Raw genomic sequence first — 27,903 nt, forward strand, 5'->3', positions numbered from 1 at the left:
CCCATGGAGTATAGATGACACTTTCATCGAATATTCCAAAATCCAAACGCATCTCTTCATGACGTAGAAGAGTACCGGTGTATGTTCTTTGATTTTGCGTTTTTAAATTTAATCCAAAAAAGACATAAACTGAAATTATAACAATGACTGCATTCGAAGGTAAATATGCCTATTAGGCACATTTTTGGCTTTGTAATTATATAAGAAATATCATAATTATAGATGTTGCTTATGAAATTGTCAAAATGTTTTATATATGAACAACATTTTATTTTAGAAATGGGTGTTTTACCCGAAATCGCGAAAGCAGTTGACGAAATGGAGTGGACGTAAGTAAAATAAAATTATATCATGCATATGAAAAGAAATATTAAATACCATCAAATACCTTTCCACAGATTGCCAACTGATGTTCAAGCTGAGGCTGTTCCATTAATTTTGGGTGGTGGAGATGTGTTAATGGCTGCAGAAACTGGCAGTGGAAAAACTGGTGCCTTTTGTCTACCAGTTTTGCAAATTGTCTGGGAAACTTTTAAGGATCTAGAGTCTGGTAAAACGGGCAGGACCTCGAGCAATAGTGGACATCAACAACATTGTACATTTTTTTTCATATTCATTATAACATGTTCATTCTTTCATTTAATGTTGTTATAATTATTTACAGCTTCACATTGGTTGTTAAGTTTATTTGATAGAGGTAGAGCATTAGCTGTGACTCCGGATGGTTTACGATGCCAGAGTCGTGAACAGAAAGAATGGCATGGTTGTAGAGCAAACAAAGGAATTCAAGGAAAAGACAAATACTTCTTCGAAGCTATAGTAACTGATGAAGGATTATGTCGTGTAGGCTGGTCTACATCTCAAGTAATTCTCATGAATTTTTGTTAACTTTTCAAAAATGATGATGTCAAAAAGTTATAAATATTACTGCATTTATGATATAGGCTTCGCTGGATTTAGGAACAGATAAATTTGGTTTTGGATATGGTGGTACTGGCAAAAAATCAAATGCAAAACAATTTGAAAATTATGGAAAGGCTTTTGGAATGCATGATGTTGTTGGGTGTCTTCTGAATTTATCAAAGGGTGAAATTAGCTTCACATTGAATGGTGTGGATCTGGGTCCAGCATTTACTCTGAATGCTCAACAAAGATCACAGACTTTTTACCCAGCTGTAGTATTGAAAAATGCAGAAATGTCATTCAATTTTGGAGCACAGCCATTTAAGCATCCTCCTCCAAATGATTATATAGCTGTTGCTTCAGCTCCTAAGGAAGTTATAAATGAAAATCCTATAAACAGTAGCCAAACTCATAGGGAAAATGGCAAGCCTAAATGCAATGCCCCTCAAGCTATAATCATGGAACCTTCGAGAGAACTTGCTGAACAAACATATAATCAAATTCAAAAAGTAAGATATCAGTAATGATTAATCTCAAAATACTTTTTTGCTTAAAATATTTAATACATAAAATGATATCTCTATATAGTTTAAAAAACATTTGAAAGATCCAGTCATTAGAGAATTGTTAGTTATTGGAGGAGTTAGCGTAAAAGAACAAATTGCTACATTAAATTCTGGTGTGGATATAGTAGTTGGAACACCAGGCCGTTTAGAAGATTTAATACAAGGTGGCTACTTGTCCTTAACACATTGCAGGTACTTTGCAATGCGTTTTATGCTAAATTTATCAAGATAATGGTTGTTATAGTATAGTTCTTTTAGGTTCTTCATTTTGGATGAAGCCGATGGTTTATTGAAACAAGGCTACACGGAATTAATCGATCGTTTGCACAGACAGATACCAAAAATTACATCAGATGGGAAAAGATTACAAATGATCGTTTGTTCTGCCACACTGCATGCATTTGAAGTTAAAAAAATGGCGGTAGGTATTTATAATGCCATTGGTATTTTTATGCAATATTTTGTAAAAAATATATATAAGAAATAAATTTACTTTACATAGGAACGTTTGATGCACTTTCCAACGTGGGTAGACTTGAAAGGTGAAGATGCAGTTCCCGAAACAGTACACCATGTTGTTGTAATAATCGATCCGCAGAAAGATAAATCTTGGCATAACTTAAGGAAACATATAGAAACTGACGGTATTCATAGCAGGGATAACATAAGACCTGGAAATAACAATCCTGGTATGTTTCAAGTTAAATAAACTCTTATAATTTTGTAATACCTCTATCGTTAATTATGTGATTAAATGTTTTTCATAGAAACACTCTCAGAGGCTGTGAAAATACTAAAAGGTGAATACTGTATTCGTGCCATTAAAGAACACAACATGGACAGAGCTATAATTTTCTGTAGAACTAAATTAGACTGTGATAACTTGGAACGATATTTGAAACAATCTGGTGGAAACCAATTTTCATGCGTATGTCTCCACGGTGATAGAAAGCCTGCGGAACGCAAATCTAATTTAGAGAAGTTCAAAAGGCAGGAAGTAAAGTTCTTGATTTGTACCGATGTCGCAGCTAGAGGTTTAGATATTTCAGGATTACCTTTTAGTACGTAATCTTCACTAACATTTAACAAATTCGTTTGTAATTATGATTTGCTTATATAATTTTTTTCTAGTGATTAATATGACTCTACCTGACGAGAAATCCAACTACGTACATCGCATAGGTAGAGTCGGTAGAGCTGAACGAATGGGTTTAGCAATTTCATTAGTTAGTAAAGTTCCTGAAAAAGTATGGTATCACGGCGAATGGTGTCCTTCTCGTGGAAGAAACTGTTACAATACTAATCTTACTGATAAGGGTGGTTGTTGCATTTGGTACAACGAACCGAACGTAAGATTTGATATAACGTGACATACTTAGCTTTTTTTGACATTCGATATTACTAACGTCATTTTTTCAGTACTTGGCAGAAATTGAGGATCATTTAAATGTCACAATTCAACAAGTCGATGCAGATATAAAGGTTCCATTAAATGATTTCGACGGAAAAGTTGTATACGGAGAAAAGAAAGCAGCCATGGGTATGTAAATTTTGTGTTCGTGTTGTAATGTGAATTATATCGAATATTTATAATTTTTTAGGTTCAAATTACCAAAATCATGTACAGCAAATGGCGCCCTACGTGAACGAATTATCTTCTTTGGAATCAAAAACACAACTTTTATATTTGAAGAGGCATATGGTAAAAACGAGTTAAAATACTTTTAATTACTAATACGTAATCATATGAGAATCTACGTTTACTAAGTTTCTTTACCTTTGAATATTATATTTCAATATGCTATACTAGTGTTTGAATAGTCTCTTAATATTTATAAACGTAGTGTACTTCTAAATGTAATATATAAATTTGTTACAAGTAATATAACATCTTAGTTCTCGTAACAATGTGTCTCGACATTTACTTCATAATTAACTATTAACAAAGTATTCTTGATATATCACTTCTAAAAAAGACATATGGCTTAAATAGCACTTAGATAGTATATGTGTATATAAGACATACGGTAAGTGTTTATTGTATTTTTATAATTTTCATAATTGTACCATCACTATTTTAGTTACACAAATGTATTATACAGTGGCCTTGCAGTGTTGTTAGTTTTGTAATTTTCACAATATCTCTTTGTATGTTTTTTGTGTTTTGTATATGTGCACGTGCGCAAATGCGCACATGTGTGATTCAGTTTTGTATAGTATATATGTATATATTATATACTCTTAGAATTTACTAAATGATCTTTGTTTAATTACACATAATAATTTATACACATTTCTCGAAATCAATAATAAACGACTAAAGTTATACAGTATACAAATCATACTGTTTGTTTTCTGCATTCAGATATAGCGTACGTGTTCTCCCTTTCTTTCTTAAATAGTGTATATAATTCACGTGTTAACACACGTTATACGGACATAACACGTTTATGTTATTCACACGAGCGAACGAGGCGCACGTATCTTCACACTTGCAGATGGTTTCTTTTTATTCCTTTTGCACAATTAATACAACACGAGCCGAACTCTTTACTCACTATAATAATTTAATTGATTAATCAGCATAAATCCATGAAAACATTTCTTTTTTCCCTTCATATTCAGACAGTCATCACAGAATGAGAATGAAATATTTTTTGTATCTTCTTGTAATTTAAAAACACATTTACAGTCGTACGGATCATTCTTCCTTTTTTTAATGCACACTGGCTATCACACACGCGGAATTATTCGATCGCATTAACTCAACATGAATTATACTTATATAATATACATATATATTTATATGACATAAATATATACATATACTTATTTATATATATATCAGTTTATTGTATATACTACATGTCCACCCCACGATTTTTACTTAAATAGCTTCGACAACTAAACGACTCAGGCGATCAATACTTGTTCACATATTTTATATAGCAACCATATCTTTTCGTTTGATTGGATTGTACGCAATATTTGTCGGCTTATGTATCTTCTTTCTTTGCCTTTTTATTACGCAGTTATATCATAGATACTCGTTAGTCTAGGATTTAAAAAAGAAATTCTCCGTGCTGGTTCTCGTGCGGACACAGCATTTTAATACCAAGAAAAATCATGGGGCGGGCAACATTTAACTTCATTTCCTAACGAATTTCTTGTATTATTATTCATTTACATCACACGTATTTTTTATTCCATATTTTTCTGTATATGTGTATATTTCTTTCTGTATACGCGTTATTATCCATTCACTCGTATATAATTAGTGCTTATTCAAATGTTACTGTCCAACGATTCCTGCTTTCGCTTTTAGTTTTGCGTCTGCATCAATAGTTTCTTTCTTAAGTCTTCAGCTAAACATACTTCTAAGATACACGCAACAATGAAGTCATTAAGAATCAGGGAGGAAACTCGGTTTTTTTTTTTTATTTAGAAGGGAGGGTAGACGTACTTATTGACGAGTTGGTAAAACTCTTTTCACCCTCTCTCTTTCTTAGTTTCTCAGTTCTCATCCCTTATTACATGAATACATTTACACACGAACAATTAAGTGATCCGTTATTCTTTTTTTGCATCCCTAAGATCGCCAAGATATATTCCCTTCTCTTTTTACATAATTTTTAATCAGTTTTCAAATAACTGCAATATCCAATAGAATGTTCGCCAGTTTCCAAGTTAGAACATCTCACTTCAATCACCGTTCATTTTTATTTATTCGGAGATAAATTCCGTAATTTAATAAAACGATATTATCCTCGTATCAAACGAATGCTCGTGATCCTTGAACGTTTTGGATTCTAGCGAACAATGCGACAAAAACTAGAAAAAAGACTTCGGACAACACCAACGATCGATCATTATACATGTAGCTATATTTTTATATAAATTACTCCGACAGAATATGTGGCCCATAACTCTTCTCGTGTGTTTGTTTATTGTTTAACGAATGGGATAATTGCCACGCTCGAGGCACAGACAGCTCCTTCTCTTGTCTTTCACAATTTTATCCAATAAGTCTTCGAATCAAAGTGGTTTTACGTTGCATCGTAACCCGGCAATCTCATCAACGAAAAATTACAAAAGAACGTACGATTTCCCAATGTAAGATTACTATTCAAGCAATCTGATTTCCGATCAAATACGAAGAATCAACAAAACAATTGAAATAAGTGTTACATCAGGCCGATTCACGATCAGGGACCATTTGCAACCATGACTTATAACGGTTGACAAGATGTTTTAGATAAAAGACAGTGGAACATTTTTTAATTGCCTTTTCGTAAATTCGAATGACTGGATGGAAAGATGGAGTGGTGGTATTGGAAAGATTATGTCGTCATTTGGGGAATTTACAGGGAACCGCTCTTGATATTTTGTGATACTTTCACGGTAAGACCGTATTACGTTTACACGTTCATTCTACTAATAAAATGCTTGTTAATCACGAACGTGTTCGTTACATACATCAAAACGATTAGCGAAAATATTCAAAGAACTTTCCGAGGCAAGTCATAATTATTTGACGTAAGCAATTAATTCTACTTTACTGTGGAAGATATCGAAAAGTAAAAAAACCGAAGAAAATAACAATGTACGTATGTTTGTTTGAAATCAATTAAGACAGATTGGTACGCATATTCGATCGAGAGACGTTTCCATCTCTCCTGGCCCTCTGTTTTTCTCGGTGAAAATAATTTAACGAGAAATAAAAATAGTATCTTCACATCTCTGCACATGTAGAAAATGCATTGTTATTTATTTGAACGATTATTGTAATCTCAAATGATTGAACTTATTGACTTTTCATGCATTCGTGCATGCGTCATCGATTTACTAATTCCGACAACTTTGAGAACGATTATCCAGTCTCTATGCATATACGCAGATGTATACGTCGTTCACGTTGCATTAAGACGACCTTCGCCTTGCTTTAAGACTTCTGAAAACTTCGTTTCTTACTAAATCGTATTAGAATTATGCATGGGACTATGATCGGAGCTTTGACAAATGTTCGTCGTAAAAGTATGACGTTTTTCTAGATTTTCGTTCGTTCTTTCTTTCTTTCAATAACGAAAGATCGAAGTTTCCCTTTTCAAACAGAAATAACTACGATGTATGAAAGACGAATATATCTATTATTGGAAAGACAACCACAATTCAAACACAGCGTTACAATGTTCACTTTTCCATCTGCACTGATCGTGGTCAGTTTAAATAAATACATTACTCTAGATTGGATAGATGAATCTAATTTCTTCCGAAGATAGCTTTTTTTTTAACAATGATTACAGCAGTAATCGTTAATTACAATAATAATGACGACAATAATGAGAGTGACGATGATAATGACAATGAAACGATGACGATGATAGCGATGATAATATAATAATAATAATAATAACAATAATAAATGGTAATAAGAATAATGATAATAGTACTATAACTACATTTTCCGTTTCAATAAAATCTACCCGTGTAGAGACAATTTTTTATCGAATAACAGTTTAACGATAAGACGATCACAATAAATGACTCTGTATCCTTAACATAAACGCGACCATGATAGCATAAAACACGTATTTATCTACGAGCAAACGTTCCATGACTTCGTTAGAAAGGTGTAACGAATTGAAAATCAGGATGTCAATATTTTTTCTCGGTGATTCGTTCTTTCCGAGGCAGTTAAAAGATCTAGATGATGCAATCGTGTCCACGAATCGAATTTAACTGGAACATTTAATTATTTATCGACGGTAATCACCATTAACGTTGCTTCATCAGATCTTGTATCTCTATCTCTCGTTACGACGATTCCAACTATGCCCATTCCATCTACTTTGACTTTCGCTTTTTAAGGCAATGCTCTCTTAGCAACGTGGTCCACAAAGAGTATTGCGAAATGCAAGCGGATAATGCGCTTCGTGGACGACGTGCTGCATCGTGTTTTATCGACGACTTGCATTTGCACGACGGGGATCGCGAGGAAAGAAGAAATAGGGAGTGGTTCGTTTCATACAAAACACGACTGGGCCCTTTGACTCTGTTTCAGCATTGACGAAAACAAAAAAAGACGCTTCGACAATTCTTCGTTACGTTCCAAAAAAGGAAAAAAAAATAAAAATAAAAATAGACACAATCGTTGTCAAAATATTTAAATGCAAACACATTTCTATACGTGGTTAAACGATCTATAAACACAAGATGTTCTCCAATAATGAACACTGCACCGAATAGTATATATCCATTAACCAAACGCACAATTTCAAGTCAGTTTCGACAAACTGTTATCGATGCGTCATTGCTTCCCATTCGCACGAACCTGTCATTATTGTATTTACAAATAATAATTACTTGCACCGCTTATTTTTACATGTACATATTCGCATGCCTGGTACATTGTACGTACAATAAAAGAAAAGAACTTGTGCGATCGGCGTATGTATACAATATATATAATATATATATGTAAGTATATATAATGTATATATGTATATCTATATCAGTATAATCGTGGCCACGTAAAATTTATTAGTTAGTTATTAATTCGGTATCCGTTTGTTTCTCGCTTGCATACGCGCATACAATAGTCGATCATCATTACACTTACAAATTTTGTTTACATTCAAGTAGCAAGTATATATATTATCTTTTACTTTTGCGTATGTTTTTTTATTGTATCGCAACCGACGAAAACGGATAATCAATCTACCAATACTTCTTCGATACATTTTTGTATGTAATTTGTTTTTTTCTTTTCCTTTCGTTATGGTCAATCATACTGTATTTTTTCTCTCCCTTTTTTTCTGTTGTACAATACCGTTGAATAAAACATTCAAAATTAGGATGAACGCGATTCTCCATTCGAAAGAAAAGGGAAAGAAAATAAAATCGTAACGAAAAAATAAAACGCATAAGAATGCTCGCAACAATACTAATTACGCAATACTCGTTACTCGTTCGTACACTGACATACACAAAATGATGTTTCATATTTCTTTGTGCTGGATGAACATTAAAGTTTCACGGAAGTTTCATTGACAGGTAATATTATATATGTATACTTGCAGGCTCGCTGTCTCTCACTCCCTAACATCCTTACTTTCACTCTTACATCTGTCATCAAGTTTTACAGTAAAAATAACACTTCGTAAAGTTATAAATACCGTTACAAACTATGGCTTGTCAGTTATGTATTAGTACGATAGGTATACATATATATGTATGCACACGGGCCCATATATTGATATTACATGAGAATACATTTATGAGGGTGTGGGCTTGTCAGCATGTACGGAGTAACCGTTATGCAATGTCCGGAATTTCTATCCTCATCGTTTCGATAGCCACAAAGTGTAAAAATAATCAGATTATCCATACTGCTGGATAAGAACAGTTTACAAAGAACACGAAAAAAAAACGATCCATTGTTGTAAAGTTTCACAAAAAAAAAAAAAAGAAAAAGAAAAAATAGTAAACGTCACAAGACCGAGTAGTCATATAAAAAATAAAAAAGGGAAATATCAATCAAACTGCCAGAGTTTGTCTTACTTCCGCGAAATGTTCTATGCACAATTTTCTTCTCATCTCTTCTGCTTTACAAAGAAGTGGTCGATCATAATGAGAAAAAAGGAAGAAATAAGAATGAACATGATCAAATTTATTAGAAAAATGTTTGAAACAAGACGATAATAAGGATAGTAAGACCGGATGCCCCAATAATTACGTCGTGTTACATAAACCGGAACGTGGCTTATTCGTATCCCTATTTTATTCAGTTTAATTTGACGATAAAAAAAACTCTCGTTACCTATTATAAAAGTAGATGTTACACAGATCAGTAACCCGCACTTAATCTAGGGGTACGAGGGTGTATGTATGCGAGTGAACGTGCTGCCACGAAGAATTTTCTATCTTTTTTTTCTGTTACTAATACGTGTATCAATTCACCACTTTATATATTTATAGCAGTAGAATGCACGTGTGTACGCACGTGCGAGATATAGCCGCAATGCGCGTAGTTCCAAAGCAGTTTGCACACGCGTACAAACTCCTCTCGTCCTCTGGATCTGGTATGAAATTGAGAAAAAAATATGTGAAAGGAAAGATACGATTAAGATTCGAAAGAAAACAATAGGAGACTTACCATATACAGGGTGTCCAAATAGTAAAGATACTTGAGATAAGAAATTCGCACATCGCACTTTGGTTCAGGAAACTTTACCCTAAGAAGTTCCGATGATAACTGATCATTTGGATGAATCGATCGAAATTTGTACATGTTACCATTGCATACTCTCGGGACATAAAGCATTTACTCGAAAACGGGACGCGGGACTTTACGTTACGAAGTCGAATAAATAAGCAACATATTATATCTCCGTATGTAATAACGTTCACATTGACGTACTTTGATTGTTGTAATGCTGGAGCCTAACGCTATAGTCAAAAGTGTACGTGTAAAATGAATTTCCCACGTGGCACATTTCTCTTGCGTACGTTTAGGATTTACATGTAGATACTAGCTACAATGATAATATATGTGCCTAAGTACACGAATTAAAGTAGTTCAATGGAAATCAGTAAAAACGATATCAGTGAGGAATCTCGATTTATAGGAAACGCACATAAAAACATGAATCCGTGGACGGTCACCCTGTACATATTTGATACATAGTTATATAATTAAAACGCTCTTCGAAATACTGTAAAATCTCACAAAATACTCTTCTTGTAAAAAGGTGCGGCTGAGACTCCTACGGGTCGGGCCAATGCGATTAAAGGTCGAGATTCGGAAATTCGAAAAAATTAGTTTACCAATAAACACGGTTATATCATATAATTAAATTGTTTTAAGGGGCAAGGAAAAAATAGAGATTCGAAAAATGAGTAAAGAAACGTTCAACGATAAGGATTTTTATCGGTGAAATTACCTAAGTCTTAGGAAACATTCTTAATACTAAATCTGAACGAGATAATAACGCGACGAGTGTGCCGGACGAAAAAGTCGTTACACGATTGCCGCCGTGTTAATCTATAACAATGAACCACGTTAGAACATTCGCTCTCTTTCAATCGCTCTCTTTCTTTCTCCCACTCCTCTTATCAACGAATTGATGCGTAATAAGAATAAAATTAACGAGGTAATAGTTAAAATTGCACGTGTTTTTCTAGCAATGAATATTATTCTCCTACCCCCAATCACGACGTTCAGCACACTCTCGACGAAACCTAAAAACGGAGTCGAGTGATCGAAATGCCCGAGATATCTCTTTTTTTTTATGTCGAAACGATCGTTAAAGTAGAATGCGCAAGGGCATAATTTGCTTGTACACCAATGACATAGTAAGCGATTCTGTGCAAAAAGAGAACTATTCTCTCCATTGCGAGACAGATTTTTTTTTAGGTAACCTCTAACCGCTGCGTATCAACTTTTCTCCTTGAATTCTTTGTCGAAGAAGAACGATTGACTCGCAGCCATCAGTCATGTATGCGTACACGCGGAGTCTTCGACACGTTACTTTCTGAATAATTAAACGGCTTCAGATACGCGAAGAAGAGTTCCACGCACCAATGTATATCATCGTACATCGCGATACCATTCAGATCGCCCACGGTACGACTGGTTTGACTCGAGTTAGCTCAGGGTGGAGCACTACCGTAATTTTTATACGAATACATGACAGGATATGTCGGCAGGAACGAAGTCACAAGAGCTCGTACTGGCGCAAGTGCATCCGTTGAATGATGTCCCGACAATCGTTAAACACTCTCTTGATGTTCTCAGTATCGACGGCGCATGTAAAGTGCGGATAACAATAGTGCTTACCGTCTCCGCTGGCTGTGCTTATACGCTGTAAACAGTCCGATGGAAAATTTATTGTTCGCCTAATAAAGTTGTGCTCAAATATCTAACACGATGTACTTACAAGAAATTCGTCTCTAATGAAGTACTTGGCCCTCATAACGTCAGGAGGTTCCGAAGGATCTGGCACTACCCCAGGTTCAGCCGGTGTCTGATATCGCGCAAATTCTGGAAAATAATCTTCTAATTTGTGCTTTCCCGCTTTTACTTTTTCCGCTAATAGATCTTGTTTATTTAAAAATAAGATTACGGAAATTGTGCGAAGCCACCTAAAAAAGGAAAGAACGGTCATGTAACGAAGATTTCGAGCGAACACCTTATCATACTGTGAATATTTCCAAGCAATTAAACCGATTCGTACCGATTGTTCCAAATGCTTTTGAAGAGGTCCAAACTCTCTCTGAGTCTTAACTTTGTTGGATCCTCCCTGAGTACCATGTTATAACTACTACATGCTGTTACAAATATGATTGCCGTTACATCGTTAAAGCACTGTATCCACTTTCTCCTCTCGTCACGTTGACCACCAACGTCGAACATACTACAAACAAGCAATCATTGATGCTACACATTACAACGTTTTTATGGACGAAATGCATGCAAAGGATCGTGTTCGTGTACTATATTTTACATTTTACATAACACCATCTACGGCTAAAAAAAAAGTTGAAATTAGAATTGATCCGCAAATTTAACTCTGTCGGGATGAAATTCCGTAAGGGACCGATAAAGACTGGATGTTCCTCCGTAGAGTTAATGCGAAACACAGGATCTAACTGAAGGGGGAGAGGGCTAATGGGAACCAAGGCAAAAAGGGAAAATATTATAAAGTTGCGGAGGCGTTAACGCGGCTAACCGATTCCGCTGCACGTATAGCACGTAAGTCTATAGCTGTAATATACACGCCGGGATGAGGTGCGCGTCGCTGCTTTACGTTATATTTACCGTCGACTGATGTTACTGTAATACGTCGTCTATATATAGTTAGACGACACTGGAGTAAAGCGAGTAGCTTAGGACTTACTGAAAGTTTACTTTGTCGACTTGAAACCGCGTTTCGAAGATACCGGACGTAAGGACTCGACACCTGAGGATGTCCTGCAACAGATCGACCAAATTTATCATTCGAATCAAATCTGTACATTTTCGGTTTCGTGTTAAAACCTTGTATCGACCTTTTTTTGTGTTTTGTTATTACCTGTTCTGTGGGTGTGTAATCCGGTTGTTTAACGATGGCTACCTTATCTAGAAAACTGAAACAGAGAACGGAAGAAACGATTACACACATTTCCTACAGTATTCATAGTCCTAAATGTAAATTTTCGCAATGTAATCGATTTGACAGTGCTATAACGAGCTACGCCTTGATCAACGTGCAAGTATTTCCCACCGATGCTGATCATTGCCGATAATAAACACAGCTAGTTAACAGCATTGTTACCGTGAGAGTCGCTTCGCGTGATTATGATTTACCCTAGCATCGTTAAAAATTTCAAACAATTGTCAATTGTGAGGTGTTAACGAAAACATTTATAATCGACGCCAAACCAGAAAACCGAATCAACGCTTTACCTTAAACCAAAGGAAAAAACAAAACATATTCCTAAGTATTTCTTTTGGGCATTTGGTGAGTGCAGAATAGTTTTCGTTCATGAACTTTCCGTCCAGATGGAAACTGCAGAATCTTGTGTATCGAAAGTGGCGCGATAACACACAAGATGGAAAACGGAAGTGGCTGTAGGAAAAGGGTGGAACGCTGGAGCAGGGTGAGAGAACACCGAACGAAGAGAATTCTCTCCTTTTTTTCATGCTGCTGTCACCGTTTCTCTTGAAAGACCCTCCCCGGCTAGTGTCTAGGGTGGATAGAGCGCACGAAGGGGGAAAATCGATTCTCGGTAGTGTCCTATCCTAACCCCAACTCTCGCCCTCTCGGCCTCGCCGACTATGCCTCTCTAGCACCCAGTTTCCAATCCGGGTCATGGGTCACTGCCACCGCTGGTCGCCATCAATCGTACGTACAGACTTAGCTTCGCGTATGTATACCAGCTCCCTGTACAGGTGTATGTTGTACGCGCGAGAACTTACAGGGGTGGGTCTTTGCTTTGACACCACCATGCAACCTTCCACAGTCGGTTGACGGTGATAATATATTTACTGACAGACACTTGCACTGCTCTCCGGCCCGGATATTAAATAGCCGTACAGACAACGACACCCTTTTCATTGGAAATATTCCGAAACTTGAAAGAGATAACGTTACTAAGATATCATAGATGTAAAGAATTGCAAAATTGTTGATTCTACTACACGTATATCTACGGGATATCGTTTCGTCATAGAGAATAATATAAAAAATTGAAAGGGATTTTCATAGGTACAAAGACAGGAAGGTAGGATAAAATGAACCACGAGATGCAACAGCAATTAATACACATTCATTGACCTCAACAGGCGTGAGTAACCAAAATTTAGCTCCTCGAGTAAATTCGAGGAACTAGAAATCGGAGAAATTGATTTTCGGCAAGTAGTTGCACGGAAGAGCTGGAGGGAAGCCCCTGGGATAAAGGTCTACGTGGCTCGTGTGTAGGCTCGTGAGAAAGGTAGGTCATGAAATTGGCGCGCTCGTACAGAAATGAGGTTATCGACCTCCTGAGAATCGAAAGAGGAAGGAGGTCGTGACCCACTGGCTACAGCAGAACGATTTTCTGGTTACCGTGGCGGTGTAACTTCACCGACCTTGAAGTCAACTTTATAACAATGTTATTTCTAACGATATGACAAGCGTGACACTCCTCCTGCATCACGATCCCAGCGTTAGATTATCCAAAAGCACCGATCGCTAAAATATTTCATTTTTATAGAAAATATAACATATAAAAGAATTAGGAATTTCTAATTTTCCCGGGGTTTACTTTTCAACCAATCGTCCTGTATAAACGATAATGCGTAGGATAATGAAAAGAATAAGAAACACTTTCAAGAAGATAAATGGTTCGCGGATTTTAAACGAGGTCAGACTAACTACAAAACAATGCTCGGCTCGTTGCATAAGTAACGAAATGAAGTAGACCAGATCGAATCCGCGTTGAGCATCCTTTACGTACTTTTTACATTGATTTCGACGCTTTCTAACATTCTGTTTCATCTTAAACGATCGGTTGATTCGAATTGCAAATATTTAAAGAACCCAACAATTGCTCCTTCTTGCTTCGATATAACGGAAAAGTTTCGACGTATTGCTCGATTTACAGAAAAGATTTTACAGAAAAAAATCTCGGCAACTTTTGCAGAAGCGCCAAAGACTTTCTGAAACGATCTCATTGATTTTTTCACGATCTATATTTAGGCAGTGGCATCGAAAGTTATTAACGAGGATAAAAAATACTGGTTTTTATCTAACATGACGATGGCACGGAAGAAGATTGTTATCGACCTAAACATTCATGAACTATGTGTGGCAACATCAGTGATCCCAGCATATAGACCAGCGTCTATATATAGAGACACGTGTTTCCTTTTTTAAGGTGTGCCGAGGTATCCCATCGTGTAATTGACACGTTACTCGATTCTCCCCGTGTACAGCGCTCGTTTTCTCTTTTTCCTCTTCTTTTTTCTTTCTCCTGCATTTTTTCTTTCTCCCTCTCCCTTACTCTTTTTTTAGTTCTTTTTTTTATTTTTAATCCGAAACAAAAATTCGATACTGAAAACGATATCGCGACGAATTAAATTCTCAGCGCAATTCGTTGGGCTTCAAAGGAGATACGGGCAGAATCTGAATCGCGATAATATTGCGACACGCTTCACCTGCGAATTTTAATGCATGAAATCTGACAGTTGTTCAACCCGGAAATGGCTGTGACTGAACCAACAATCGATAATCAGGCGTTGGCGCATAGCGATCTCTTATTCACGTCGCACAAATATTTATTCGCTGTGCACCAACTCCAATTCGATGATATTTTAGGAAGCTTGCCGTTGGTCCATATTCCTTTCATCTTCGATACAAGTATTCGAGACAGTTTCACTTTAAATTTCTTTGCTTTTCAAAAAGAAGGGAAGAAAGAATTGACCCATTAATTTCTAACTGACCAATTTTTGCGTAACTCGAAATCTGTTTCCTTGATCACGAATCAAGAATGAGAGACTTATCTAATGTTTAGCAAACAGGCGTTTGAAATTACAACAATCTAGCGTCCCGGGGTCCACAAGAATCTCTCCGTTATACATCTCTCGAGCAGTGCTTCCTAAAAATACGATACGCTATTTTTATCGAGAGATTTCTTTCTCTTTCTTTCTATTTCGATACACAAGAGGACGAGAGAGAATCAAGAAAAAGAGGAAAAGAAGAGAAACGAAGGAAAACCAGGATAAGTGGGGGGGGGGGGTGTTAAAAAGATTCACACAAACATCGGCCAACGAGGTGCAGTAACCGAAATGTAACTAGGTTTAATATATTTTTAACAGAAACGAAAACTATCGCCGTGATCTTGATGCGATCTCGCCGTGAAACGCGAGACACTATTTGGCACGTTGCTAAACGTCGATCGTGAACGTATTCCGAAGTATTCTCGTTTCGTGTCTCACGGGAGTATCAATTGAACGATAAACGCTTTAATTTCTCCCATTATTGACAGTGTAACGATGATGATAATAACGACAAGGATATTCATGGTAATTATACATGCGGAGACGAAGAGAGAGTCAATGAGGCTGTAGCCAAATAAAATGCGTGTTCTGCCTAATTAAAGTATTTGACGAAATGATAAACAGCAAACGAAGTCACATGTTCGGGTTTGTTAGTTTAGTGGATAAGTTTCGCGTTTACACTCGAGATTCACGCCTCTTTGCTCACGATTCAGTGCAACAACCTGTGCCTCACCTATGTAATTTTCAAAGGGATACAGTTTAAAGTGATCTGCTGGACTGGGACGGTTTGCAGCGGACCAGCTTTTCGCTCATTTATATATCGGGTCGGCGGTTATTCCCTCCAAGTTACGTGACGTTTAAAAGGAGAATGCCGAAAGTAATATATCTTTGCAAATACACAGCGTCACGATCTTCATGATACTTCGTTTCCAGTTTCATCCAATTATCTACTTGTTATTAACCGTTCAAGCGGTAAATATGAATTCGTCAAACACACTTTCGACGAAGGCGTCGCCTTTCAAACTTTATCATATTATAGTTTTATGACTAGAAAAAATACAAATTCGCAAACGTTGCATCAAGCTTTTAAAGAACCGTTTGAACCTCGCTACCATCTTTAGACAAACTCTATCGAACTCCGTACAGGTGGAACGCACAAGGAAAAACAAATATCTTATGTGTGCAGTGTTAAAAATATCGTTCGGAGTGCGAGAGAGGGAGAGAGAAGAAGAGAGAAGAAGAGAGAGTGGAACAAAAGCAAGCACAGCATGTTCGACCGGTATGTACCTAAACAGCTCCCGTGTCAGTGAACAGCGTGAAAAAAGTTCGAGGTTGGGCCAATTCATCGAGAACCCCTAGATAAACGAGTGGCCCCTATTAAAGCGATTACCTCGTTAAGGCATTGTCTCCATTGGCATTAAATCGGTGTCACAGGCCCATGAATATACACGGATATACCATATGTATCGCGGTCATGAGAACGCTTCCGAAATTTATCCAACCGCGTTGCAGACTATTTACAAGTCAGATACGATAACAAATACAAATATACTCACACAGCCAGAAATACAGATACGAATACATAGGCGAATCGTTACACTTTTTCACGGAACCACGAGTTCTCGTTTCAGGTTATACTCGTCTGGCACGCGCGGAATAGTTGAAAGGATAGCGGACGAATCCGCGGGCAAATCCGACGCGATTCGCGGTCTCATTATTATCGTATAAATGCTATCAGACGTACTTCTTATCGTAATCATATCAGTCCCGGGGCGAATTAGAATAACCGTGTGTTGCGACTCGAGCACACGAGCTATTTGATGCTACGAACCTGGCCAATAACTTTGCTCTCTTATTTTTATCATTGGACACTTCACGATCTGTCTTACCGTATATACTATACTATACTATACTATACTATACTATACTATACTATACTATACTATACTATACTATACTATACTATACTATACTATAGTAAACTATACTATACTATACTATACTATACTATACTATACTATACTATACTATACTATACTATACTATACTATACTATACTATACTATGCTATGCTATGCTATGCTATGCTATGCTATGCTATGCTATGCTATGCTATGCTATGCTATGCTATGCTATGCTATGCTATGCTATGCTATGCTATGCTATGCTATGCTATGCTATGCTATGCTATGCTATCCTATACTATACTATACTATACTATACTATACTATACTATACTATACTATACTATACTATACTATACTATACTATACTATACTATACTATACTATACTATACTATACTATACTATGCTATACTATGCTATACTATGCTATACTATGCTATACTATGCTATACTATACTATACTATACTATACTATACTATACTATGCTATGCTATGCTATGCTATACTATGCTATGCTATGCTATGCTATACTATGCTATACTATGCTATACTATGCTATACTATGCTATACTATGCTATACTATACTATACTATACTATACTATACTATACGATCCATTCGGAAGTCAAACTAATCCATTTTCCGAAAAGTATTCTATTTTAATGCCCAAATGTACAATCTAGTATTTAATTTTACAGATTTGACTTTAGTGTAGCATTAAATTCGTTTTAATGATCGTACAAACAAAGGATAACTCACTATTTGGCGCAGTCAATTAGTTGGTACTCATTACTCCTCTCGAAACTCTGTTGAACGCCCCGGTCTTTCCAAAGGGTTTCGACAATATCGTAGAACTCCTGCAAACATGAATTGTAATTCGGTTAACGTATTACAACCATCGAGATGAAATGGAAAATGGCGGAAATAACATTAAAAAATAAATAATTATTTGACGGCGCATCCGTGGGTGATTTGCAAATAAGTTCACAGTTTGGCGGCCGCTTCTATCGTGTCTCATTAATTATCTAAAAAACGTGCGGCTCTGACGAAATGGAAAATTTGGCTCGAACCCGATCACTATCGTGACAACAGAATATACAGCGTCACAGTTGGACCAGTGAAAAAGACGACTCGGAGCGTAACTTATGCGAAACTGGCAGCCACGAAGCACGTCCGTTATCGACAGAAATATTTTCATTTTTAATTCTGTCACCGACTTTGCACGCGTATTATCCGCTCCTATATAAAAATGGATATCGATCAGGTATCTAAGCCAAGATAAATATTCGAATAGCATCTATTGCCGAAGCGTTGTCGGATAGAAAATAAAGCAACCGGCAATTGCGATAATTTTCGAAAGGAATAGGATTTAATTTCGAAAGAATCGAGATACAGGCAAACGTTAATTTGTCAAGAGAAGCAACCAACAAATTGTAAATTTATGCGCTTCTCGCATCAAAGCGGAAAGTCACGTTGAAAGCCTTTCGAGAACATCTTCGAATTATTAAATTTTTTATTTTTCGAGATGTTTCCGATCTCAAAGCAGTCCGAGTCAACTTTTTCAACCTCCAAGTCGCTACACAAACTCCGATATTTTCGATTTTCCTGTCCTTTTTCAAAAAGTACTTCGAACCAAAAAAGACAAACAGTCTACAGAGACAATTTCAGATAGGTGTTAGCCTTCTCCGCAGTCTGTAACAAACATTTCAACGTTTATTTAGACGTATTTCCGTAAAACAGGAATTAGCCGCACAGATGCGCCCGGTGATAGAGTTACGGTCAAATTCGGTGTAGAATTTGACTCGAAATAAACTTCCGTACTCTCAACAAGCGACGCCTAGATATGCAAAAAGCGAAACGACAGTGACAAATTGGACACGGCTCGTCGAACGTAGCCGCGGAACAAAATAAAAGGTAGCCTCTGCCCGGTAACTTCCTCTTAATACAAAGACATGTTTATTCGCACGCATAAACATATCTTTCACTGTATAATGTATCCTCACGGTGGAAATTCAAATTTAGACCCCTCACCTTATCCGACGGGCGGATGACTATCTTTACCATACTCGTAGGTGTATTCCATCCATCGGTTAAGGTATTTCGATGAAACATTCTGTCGAGTAAAAATCCGACAGAATTCCCAACGAGAGAACAAGAAGTAGCGTCACGTGGGAGCTCGAAACTCTGCTGGTAACAAACGGCTTAATTCGATTAATTCGGATGCATCGTTTTCGATGGTTATAGTGTCGAATCGCGTGTAGCGAAGAAGAAACTACGACAATTTGCGCCTGTACAACCAGGGCCAGAGATACGTAAAAGTACATACGTACACACGTACCAACAACTGCCAGTGAATGACGCAAAACACATGGATTATTTTGTCGCGACGACTTTATTTCGAGATGCGCCACGTCGTTTCGCCAGTTCGGAGCGTTCGGGGATTTCGTAGTTCTCGAAATCTCGGTCTGATCCTCTTGGCACGCGAAAAATCATTATTCTCCGCGAACTGAAAGAAATTTCGACAACGCCGGTCCGTGAGTGAGTCCAGTCAGCTGGTTGCAGAAGATGTCAATGCCTCCTCGACCCCTAAAATCTTTTTCATCGTCTTTTCGATCTAGCCTCGCACGGTGCGAATCATGTTTTCCTATACCTACCACGTTTCCTATTTAAATGTATCAGGAAACGATAATCGGGGACATTAGTCACGGGAAAATCGATTGAGGGGAATCACCGAAAGTATTGTTCGATGTTTCCTTGTCTGCCTTGAAGGACCTTGCCGGCCCGTCGAAAAAATGCACGTTGATAAATTCTCCGTGTCATCGATCCAAATTACATAAGGCAAATTCGGCAAATTCGACATAGCGCGGACATCATACAGAAGAACAACAAATCGGAGAATCTTTAAGGGATAAATCATGCTAGTAACTTCAGCGCACGTTCCAAAGAGGCGCGGCAGAATTGCTGGCCTGAATACAAAATGACTAAACGGGTTAAATAACGTGTACCGCGCTCGCTCGTGTCGTAATATTTTAATGGTACACCCTCCCCTGTTTTCCCCTATCTAGTTTCACTATACGATTCATTGTACGCGCGGCTTGTGAAATTACGCGATCCATACCAGAACATTCTTGTCGTACGTCTGCCGCTTATAAACGCACGTCTGGTGTCCTCGAAATAATGCTCTCCTTGATTAAAATCATCACGGTAATAAAATTTAATTCTACCGCTTGCCATCGTATATCGCGAAATATATTCGTCATGCGTGGAAACAGTCGATCAATGTGTTTCATAAAATAAAATCGGACACTTATCCTAGACGAAAGTCAAGTTGCGATTCTAAGAATATATATTCGAATTTCTTTCGTTTTGACAGTACGGAAAATTTTACAGGAAAATCAAGAAACATTGCTCTTGAAAATTCTTATTAAAAGTCGATCATTATCGTGACTGATGGTAAGTATCAGATAATCGAAGGCGCACGGTAGTCGATCGACACAAAGATCTACGAGCGCATTCTGTACATGAGGCGGCGAATGGCGCAGCACATCATAGCCAGAGCATTGTATAGCACACCACATATGCGATGGCTGTGTAAACATTGTAAACACCGATTATGCCACGCAGTGGCTCTCACGCGAAGAAATGCTACCAACGTGTATCGTAAGCTATAACAAACTTTCGGTACCGCAAGAGTATCATACTTGCCCTGAGAAAAGGACAATCCATTGTAATTGGTTAGCATGATTGTTTACCACCGACCCTTATAATCCTGTTCATCCTTCCAACGCTATAAAACCTCATAAGTCATTTACGTTGCGCTGTATAGTAAAATTCCTCGTCTGCCCGAGACACCGGTTTTTCATTCAACGAAAAGACGAAAGCGAACCGCTCGTACAAAACTAGAGCGTATTTTTCATCGTATTACATTAAGAAGGTACACACGGCACGCGGAACAAATAGGTTGGCTGTGACTCACCGGGGGATAATCGAAGTCCGTGGCAGACGAGACCTCCAGGATATAGTCGACTTTGCTCTGATTCGCCGGATCTTCCAAAGCAACGGGTGGCGTTAGCGTGCTCATCGCGCTGGTTATCGTCTGAAAAGGAACGCATCGAATGAAAAAAAGGAAGCCACGCTGTTCACATGCATCGATGTATCGTATAGCATACATATGCACGTAATTCCACGACGATTACGCTAACGACAACGTCCATCGCGAACGGAAAAGAAAGTGCATTCTTCGCGGGATTGCGATGCGTATGCGAAATTTCCATCCCGGCCGTATCTATCGTTACATGCGCAGATAATATGTCATTCATAATCCTTAAGTGCCACGGGGCAGCTTGTCTATTACATTCACCCGACATACGGAAGCGATTGCAAGGTTACAGACGATACGCGTATCTAAACACGGCCTCGAACGACAAATTGATGACAGCGCGCTGCTCTCCTCAGCACGGTGTTAAACCGTTGCGAATTTACGGGCGCATCACGTAACGTTAATGACGAGACGCCCGTCAAAACGGACGCGTTTACCGCCATTTCGATAGGTATTACGGAACAAGGTTTTTATCTCTGTTAAAACGTAAGTTAAAAAGTTGTTCGATTTCATAGCCCGAGACGTTTTCTTCGGCAATACCGTAATACTGCCGTATTGTAGAAAACACCAACGCTTCGTATCGATTTAGCTATAAATCACTAGATTCCCAGAATACGCCGCGTTATACGACGCGTTTTACGAATATTACTCCGAAAGGGTATTTTCGGAGAGTTAAACGTGTTGTATCGTTATCGTTAGCCAAGACACATGTGCGCATAATAGTGCCACCGAACGATATTTTAATAAGGCTGTAACAAACCATTGCCGAGACCAATCGTCTTAGAGAAACAGAAGAATAATACAGCGTAAGCTACTTTATGTTCTGCTCCGCGTTTCACCATTTATCCCGAAGGATAGTAGTTCGTTGATTATAAAATCCGCACAGCGAAATAAAAATAAAATGCAACGCGTAAAGGAAAAAATCTCGGTCGAGTAGCGGGTACCGCGCAAAGTTTGAAAAGGTATTGCATAAACAAATATCCAAAAGGGATTCTTACCAATATCGCGTCTCTGATGTTCCTTTTGATGTCGTCGATTTTTTGCCGCTTTTCCCTGCACAGAACAGCGTGAGAAACAAACGATGTGTTTGATCCTTCGATCTCAATATCGATGCACCGTTGTGTACATCGTTGAATACTCTTAATGCCGTGCGTAAAAAAAGAAACCAATGACTCGATCATGATTATATAAAGAAATATCGAAACAAGTTAGGCTCGAGCAATATTTACCACGTATATGCGCGTATTTTCATTATTAATGGCACTCGAGTCATTCGGTAATTTTAGATCGCACGGCATCGCGCCAGTTTTAGTATAACGATTTCGTCGATTTGGAGACACACTGGAAATTTTGCGAATCTAATACCGGCGATTGATGCGACCGACTCCTCGCCGTCACAACTATGGGACAGTAGCATCGAATTTTCATGTGGGCTTCGCTCGTTTCATAGGGATACCTGTGCCAGGCTCTTATCGTCACTCGAGCAAAGTTCAGTCGTTTAAGACTCTTGCATATCGTATACATGTATCACATACGTACATTATAAAATGACGACAGTTGCAATCTAATACAGGTTCCCATTTTTATAGTGTTGTTATTCCGTTCAAGTTCCTTACGCACAATGCTATGTATTCTGTATATCGCCGCCGCAATTTCGCATCTTGTTCACATGATACTTAGAAATTTGTCTTTTTGTCTACTTCCCTACTTTTCATCGTATTTCTGATTTCCCTTATCCTGGTGATCCTTCGGTTCTAGACGTTTCGGACGTATGTGACCGCGAATTAAAAGGCTTCGCACTGTTACACGCGATATTCGAATACAACGCTAAAAATAATCGAACGACTACCTACTCCAACGATTTTGCCGCTTAGTAGGATTATACGTTAAAAGTCTCACTGTTCCAAAAGCTGCTACTGCAAATGTAGATATATTTACATAACGCTATTTACTTCATTGCAGCCGATTGAGGTGTCTGTGGATTTCATGGGCTCCTATCAAGCATATACAAACGCGGGCGAGGAAGATAATCGAGAATGATGTTAATTCGTACACGTGTAAAAAAGCTCCAGAGGGTAGAAAAGAAAAAGGAAGAAGAAAAAAATACTAAAAATACACAAGGTTATACGGTATGTTTCCATAGTAAACAAGCGAAATCTGCAACGAGCGCGTCGAACACGCAATGCTTCTTAGAATCGCGTCGCTAGCAAAAAAGAGTCCGTTAAATTCGACGATAGAAACAACTTTTCGCGATTCATGTGGAAACAACTCCGAACAATGTATTAATCCCGATATCGCCGATAAAAAGAAAAAGAAACAAGAAGAAGACAGATAAGAAGAATGAGTAAGCAAGAAAATAAAGAAGAGAAAAAAGGCGAATGAAAAAAAAAATCACCGCAAAAGTAGTAATAAGGCATGCGTTCGGGTCCGTTATCAGCGCCGGAGGCAGACAGAATTTACGACACACACGAACCGGGCCGAGCCCGTTTGTTTGCACATCGTTTTCATCCTATCTAGTTGCTCCTGATTTTCCACGTATATAGATGTACCGACATTCTTTTTACGATAACGACTTGTTTCTATCTAGTTTGCACCGTTTCGCGACTGTATTTTTAAGCCGATTTTAATTGATTCCTAGCAAACGGTAGCTGGATATGAAAACGGATCGACCGAATAAGAAGAAAGGAAAAGTATCGAAAGTGAACGAAAGACGCGTATTCGTTTGACGATTTACGGAAGAACTGCGTTCTTGAAATAATTACGACGATAACATCGCGAAGAAAAAAGCTGAAGCAACCAGAAGAAAAGAAAGTTAGAAAATGCGAGGGATAATTTGCTTGAACCACGTGTTGATATTGTAATCACGCGATGGATCGAATTAACCGTAGGTTGAATCATTCACGAGTGCGTATTAATGGGAAGAAAGAAAGGACTGAAGATTATGTACCGGTGGCATTACCGTGTTGTGCGAATAGTATCGAATGTTGGATTGGCTTAAAAGTAATAACGCTGTAACGGAGCAATGAAACTTACGCTTCGCTGAAGCCACCATCCGTGTGCAATATCCTCATCTGTTTGACGATGGTGCTCTTCCCCGATTCTCCCGCTCCTAAAACATAAAAAAAGAACAATTTCTCTTTTTCTCCTTTCTCTTTTATAAAAAAAGAACATCGTTCAAGTTTAAAAGCGAAAACGGTTAAGAAGCAGTGGTTTAAACATATATATTTAAAGATCGATAGTGATTTTTTGAACGATCGTTTGGAAAGCTATTCGACGAACGCATAAGACGCGACATATTATCGTATCTTTTTTTGGAAAATAGGAATGGGATCGTAATTGCAGACGGCAGGGGAAACAATACAGTAACAGCTGTTGCTTCGTAACCTACAGCTACGAGTCAACTATATGCAACACACAACACACGTCCACACATCGAATTAGAACGACGACCTACATAAACGAAGAATAGGAAGGTAATGGCTAGGTGTTGGGTTAAGTATCGCAATAAGTAGATGGTGTGCATACATGTGTGAGGGCGCACGCGCACACCCACATCGGCCGACTATGTGAAAAAGACTCCGGTTCGGGAGAAGGAGAAGAAGGAGACGAAGAGAGCGACACGAAAAGGGTACAACATGAGCCAGCCAGCCGCTGGATATTCGTGGGTGCCGGCTCATACGATAATCGATAAAATTGAATTACGCGCTGCTGAACATCGCGATAATGTTCGGCCTATCCTCTGACCGGACTCGCTTTTTGTCCAAAATTGGTGATCGAAGCCGATTCAACTGGTATTCTAGCGGAAATTTTCTCCGTTTCTGACACGTGTACATAGATATAGACTGTATACCGTATCTAAAAAAGAATAGATAAAAAAGGAAACACATCTTTAACGAAACGCACTGAGATTTAACTACAGAGAGATTTAACTAGGAACATGTGATAACCGAAGATATCCACGAAATAAAAGGTCATCAAAGTAATAATGGAAGGTTCTAAAAAAAGGGAAAGTTTAACAAGTTGACTTACCAAGCAAAAGGAGCCTATGGGTAGCTCGGTAAACTTGCTTGTCCTTTTGCAATTGCCTGGTAATGGCATCCGACCGCCTTTTCTGGTTCTTACTGTCATCCTGGCTGGCCTTACTGCTCTGGCTGCCGAAACACCCCATGACACACCACGAGAGAGACACGCGCGGCTCACCCTCTTCGCTCTTCCCTTCCACTTCTGTAGTTCTCTGTTGTTCTCGGCTTAGAGAAAGACGGTATCTCGCCACTATGTTACTCTCGAACGAGGGAGAATAGACTCGCGCAACGGGTCTACCGTCGGCGCGTGTTGTTTATCTCGCGTAAATGTGACGTTCGATAAGTATACCCTCTGGCACCGCAGTTCCTACAGATTCACTCCCTTTCCAAGTACCTATATACCTACTGCAAGTTCGTTCCTTCGTTCCGACCGTGTCTGTCACTCGATACTTATCTATCACCGTATCGCGCTTCTCCACACTCGAGTTTCGTCCTTCCCTCTTCCTCCAGTAGCACTCCCTCTCTCGTGCGCTGGTCTTTCTCCTTTTCTGCCTCTGTCGTGCGTTTACTATCTCCGTTTTGTACACTAGCAACAACTACGCGTATGTATATCTCTTGATGTCTTCTCTTCGTTGCACTCACACTTGATTCACTTCACGGCTTCTCTTTCACTATCTCGCACTACCCGCGAAACCATAGCTACACACGATCGACGACAGTGCTGCTGGTCCAACACGCTGGTTTCGAACGACGATCGACTTCTTGTGCGTATTTTAAGTACGAATATACAGAAGAGATAGGATCGAAATGATCGCCGAATGCCGGAGTTTCTACCAGCAATCGGTCGTGCTGAAAAGATGACGGGTTTACGGGGTCGTGACACCTGGCCCGATAAGAAATTGATCCACTCAGAAGAATATAGGCGAATCGTGCAACACCGAGCACGATTAAATTGATTGCAGATTCGATGAAAAAATACCGACGATATAGGAGGAATCAAATCACTTCTGAATCTTCGGTTGGAACACTGACGAAAACCGGCCGCGAGACACTCGCGGCAGGTTGTGATAGAGGGAGTACGCACGAGGCACGATCAGCGCTCGAGAGTGGGAGCAAGACCGGGACTGGGATAATAGGTTGACGTGCACTGTCCGATGCGCCTCCTGTGATGGCCCGCGAACACGAGACACGCGAAATCGTTTCAGGAGGAAGGGACTCGGACGCGTGTATACGACATACGACAGCTCGACCTCGCCTTGCCTCACTACGCAGCCCCTACCCTTCGGACAGAACAACGAAAAGTTAAAATAGATCGGCTCCGGTACACTGCTACCTCGTTATTCGAGCAAATCGAACAAAGTCGTGGAATCGACAGCTCCCATAGATAAGGAGGATGATTTCACTGGAGCAGTCTCCACCGTTTCTTTTTACGTTCTCACGAATTTTTTTCTCCTACTTCCCTGTCCTGCGATTTTCTACACCGTTCTTCCAGATTTTCATCCACAAGGAGATCCCGTACCGAGAATCGACTCAACCTTTTCTTCCTTCTCTGATTTTCGTTTCGTTGACTCCTCAATTTTTCGAGGGCTCGTCCGGGTTCCCCCTCCTCGACTTCTCGTTAGCCTCTACCCCTCTCCGCGGACTTCTTGTCGACCACCACAGCACAACCACCACTCGAGGAATCCAACCGTGTGCCCTCTCTCGCACACACCCTCGAGTGGTCTTACTCTCTTTCCACCTCGCTTTCACTGCGTTCGCTCACTCTCCTCACTCAACAATCCCCGAGGAAATTCGTGACCAAAACATCCGACACGAAGTACTCCCTGTAGCCAACATGTCGTCTGCTAGGCCCACCAGCGCGGCGGCTCACCGCGCTTAAGATGGATCAGGTTCGTATCCTGACTTCTAAGTACCCTGCCCTCGGTTCCACGATCTTCTTTTTTATCCTGGAAAAATCTTCTCTAATAGGTACACACCGTCACACGTTCGATCTCTTGTCTAGAATTTTTCAATAGATTCACTGCCAACAATCTGTCGTGTGAAGTGTTAATGCATTGACCGTAGCGCTATCTGTGCCATCTATTGAAACTAAATCGTTATGTATGCGATATGTTCGTGCACATACACGTTTCGCTGTAGTTTTGCATTCAACCATACGTGTTTAGTTCCATAGATATGATAGGTTGCGCTGTGATCAGTCCATATGTGTGTGCATGTATATATAAATATTCATACCAAGTAAATAGACGAATATAGCGACGCATTAGGCACCGTAACCATTAAAATAGATATGCTATTTTTCTCATTGAGTTAATACCGAAACGTAAACGTTTGAATATAAATGTAATAGAAAATTTCTTTTTGATCTAGCGATATTTATTTCAGT

General features: G+C 38.7%; 2 protein-coding genes across 3 annotated transcripts; one reads left to right on the forward strand and one right to left on the reverse strand.

Moving 5' to 3' along the window:
* Positions 1–3: 3 nt before the first annotated feature.
* Ddx1 (ATP-dependent RNA helicase Ddx1) lies at positions 4–3,377 on the forward strand. Its single transcript, XM_072008872.1, has 12 exons — positions 4–159; positions 278–329; positions 399–595; positions 665–864; positions 945–1,412; positions 1,492–1,661; positions 1,728–1,890; positions 1,972–2,158; positions 2,237–2,530; positions 2,601–2,818; positions 2,889–3,009; positions 3,071–3,377. The coding sequence occupies exons 1-12, from the start codon at positions 144–146 to the stop codon at positions 3,184–3,186; spliced, it is 2,202 nt and encodes a 733-aa protein (XP_071864973.1). The 5' UTR covers positions 4–143; the 3' UTR covers positions 3,187–3,377.
* Positions 3,378–3,483: 106 nt separating this feature from the next.
* Positions 3,484–27,572, reverse strand: Galphas (G protein alpha s subunit). 2 transcript variants are annotated; one of them, XR_011800469.1, is made up of 11 exons: positions 25,525–27,572; positions 24,529–24,604; positions 22,494–22,548; positions 21,373–21,492; positions 18,156–18,253; positions 12,542–12,596; positions 12,368–12,441; positions 11,705–11,884; positions 11,408–11,612; positions 9,625–11,332; positions 3,484–9,547 (listed from the first exon to the last, which is right to left on the reverse strand). XR_011800469.1 is itself a non-coding variant. In XM_072008917.1 (10 exons), the coding sequence occupies exons 1-10, from the start codon at positions 25,661–25,663 to the stop codon at positions 11,186–11,188; spliced, it is 1,149 nt and encodes a 382-aa protein (XP_071865018.1). In that variant the 5' UTR covers positions 25,664–27,572; the 3' UTR covers positions 3,484–11,185. The 2 variants fall into 2 exon arrangements, 1 of the variants encoding a protein (XP_071865018.1); XM_072008917.1 differs by having other exon boundaries at positions 3,484–11,332.
* Positions 27,573–27,903: the final 331 nt, after the last annotated feature.

Source organism: Bombus fervidus, chromosome 8 (genome assembly GCF_041682495.2).
Source record: "Bombus fervidus isolate BK054 chromosome 8, iyBomFerv1, whole genome shotgun sequence".
Taxonomy (NCBI): domain Eukaryota; kingdom Metazoa; phylum Arthropoda; class Insecta; order Hymenoptera; family Apidae; genus Bombus; species Bombus fervidus.

Excerpts from the sequence above, each read along its gene's own strand:
- Ddx1 (XM_072008872.1), top strand. Across the intron at positions 2,159-2,236 it reads ACCTGGAAATAACAATCCTG|AAACACTCTCAGAGGCTGTG; the intron begins GTATGTTTCAAG and ends TGTTTTTCATAG. Across the intron at positions 2,531-2,600 it reads TATTTCAGGATTACCTTTTA|TGATTAATATGACTCTACCT; the intron begins GTACGTAATCTT and ends ATTTTTTTCTAG.
- Galphas (XM_072008917.1), bottom strand. The coding sequence starts at position 25,663 with ATGGGGTGTTTCGGCAGCCAGAGCAGTAAGGCCAGCCAGGATGACAGT. Across the intron at positions 22,549-24,528 it reads GATGGTGGCTTCAGCGAAGC|GGAAAAGCGGCAAAAAATCG; the intron begins GTAAGTTTCATT and ends TGTTCTGTGCAG. Across the intron at positions 18,254-21,372 it reads CGGACTTCGATTATCCCCCG|GAGTTCTACGATATTGTCGA; the intron begins GTGAGTCACAGC and ends TCATGTTTGCAG.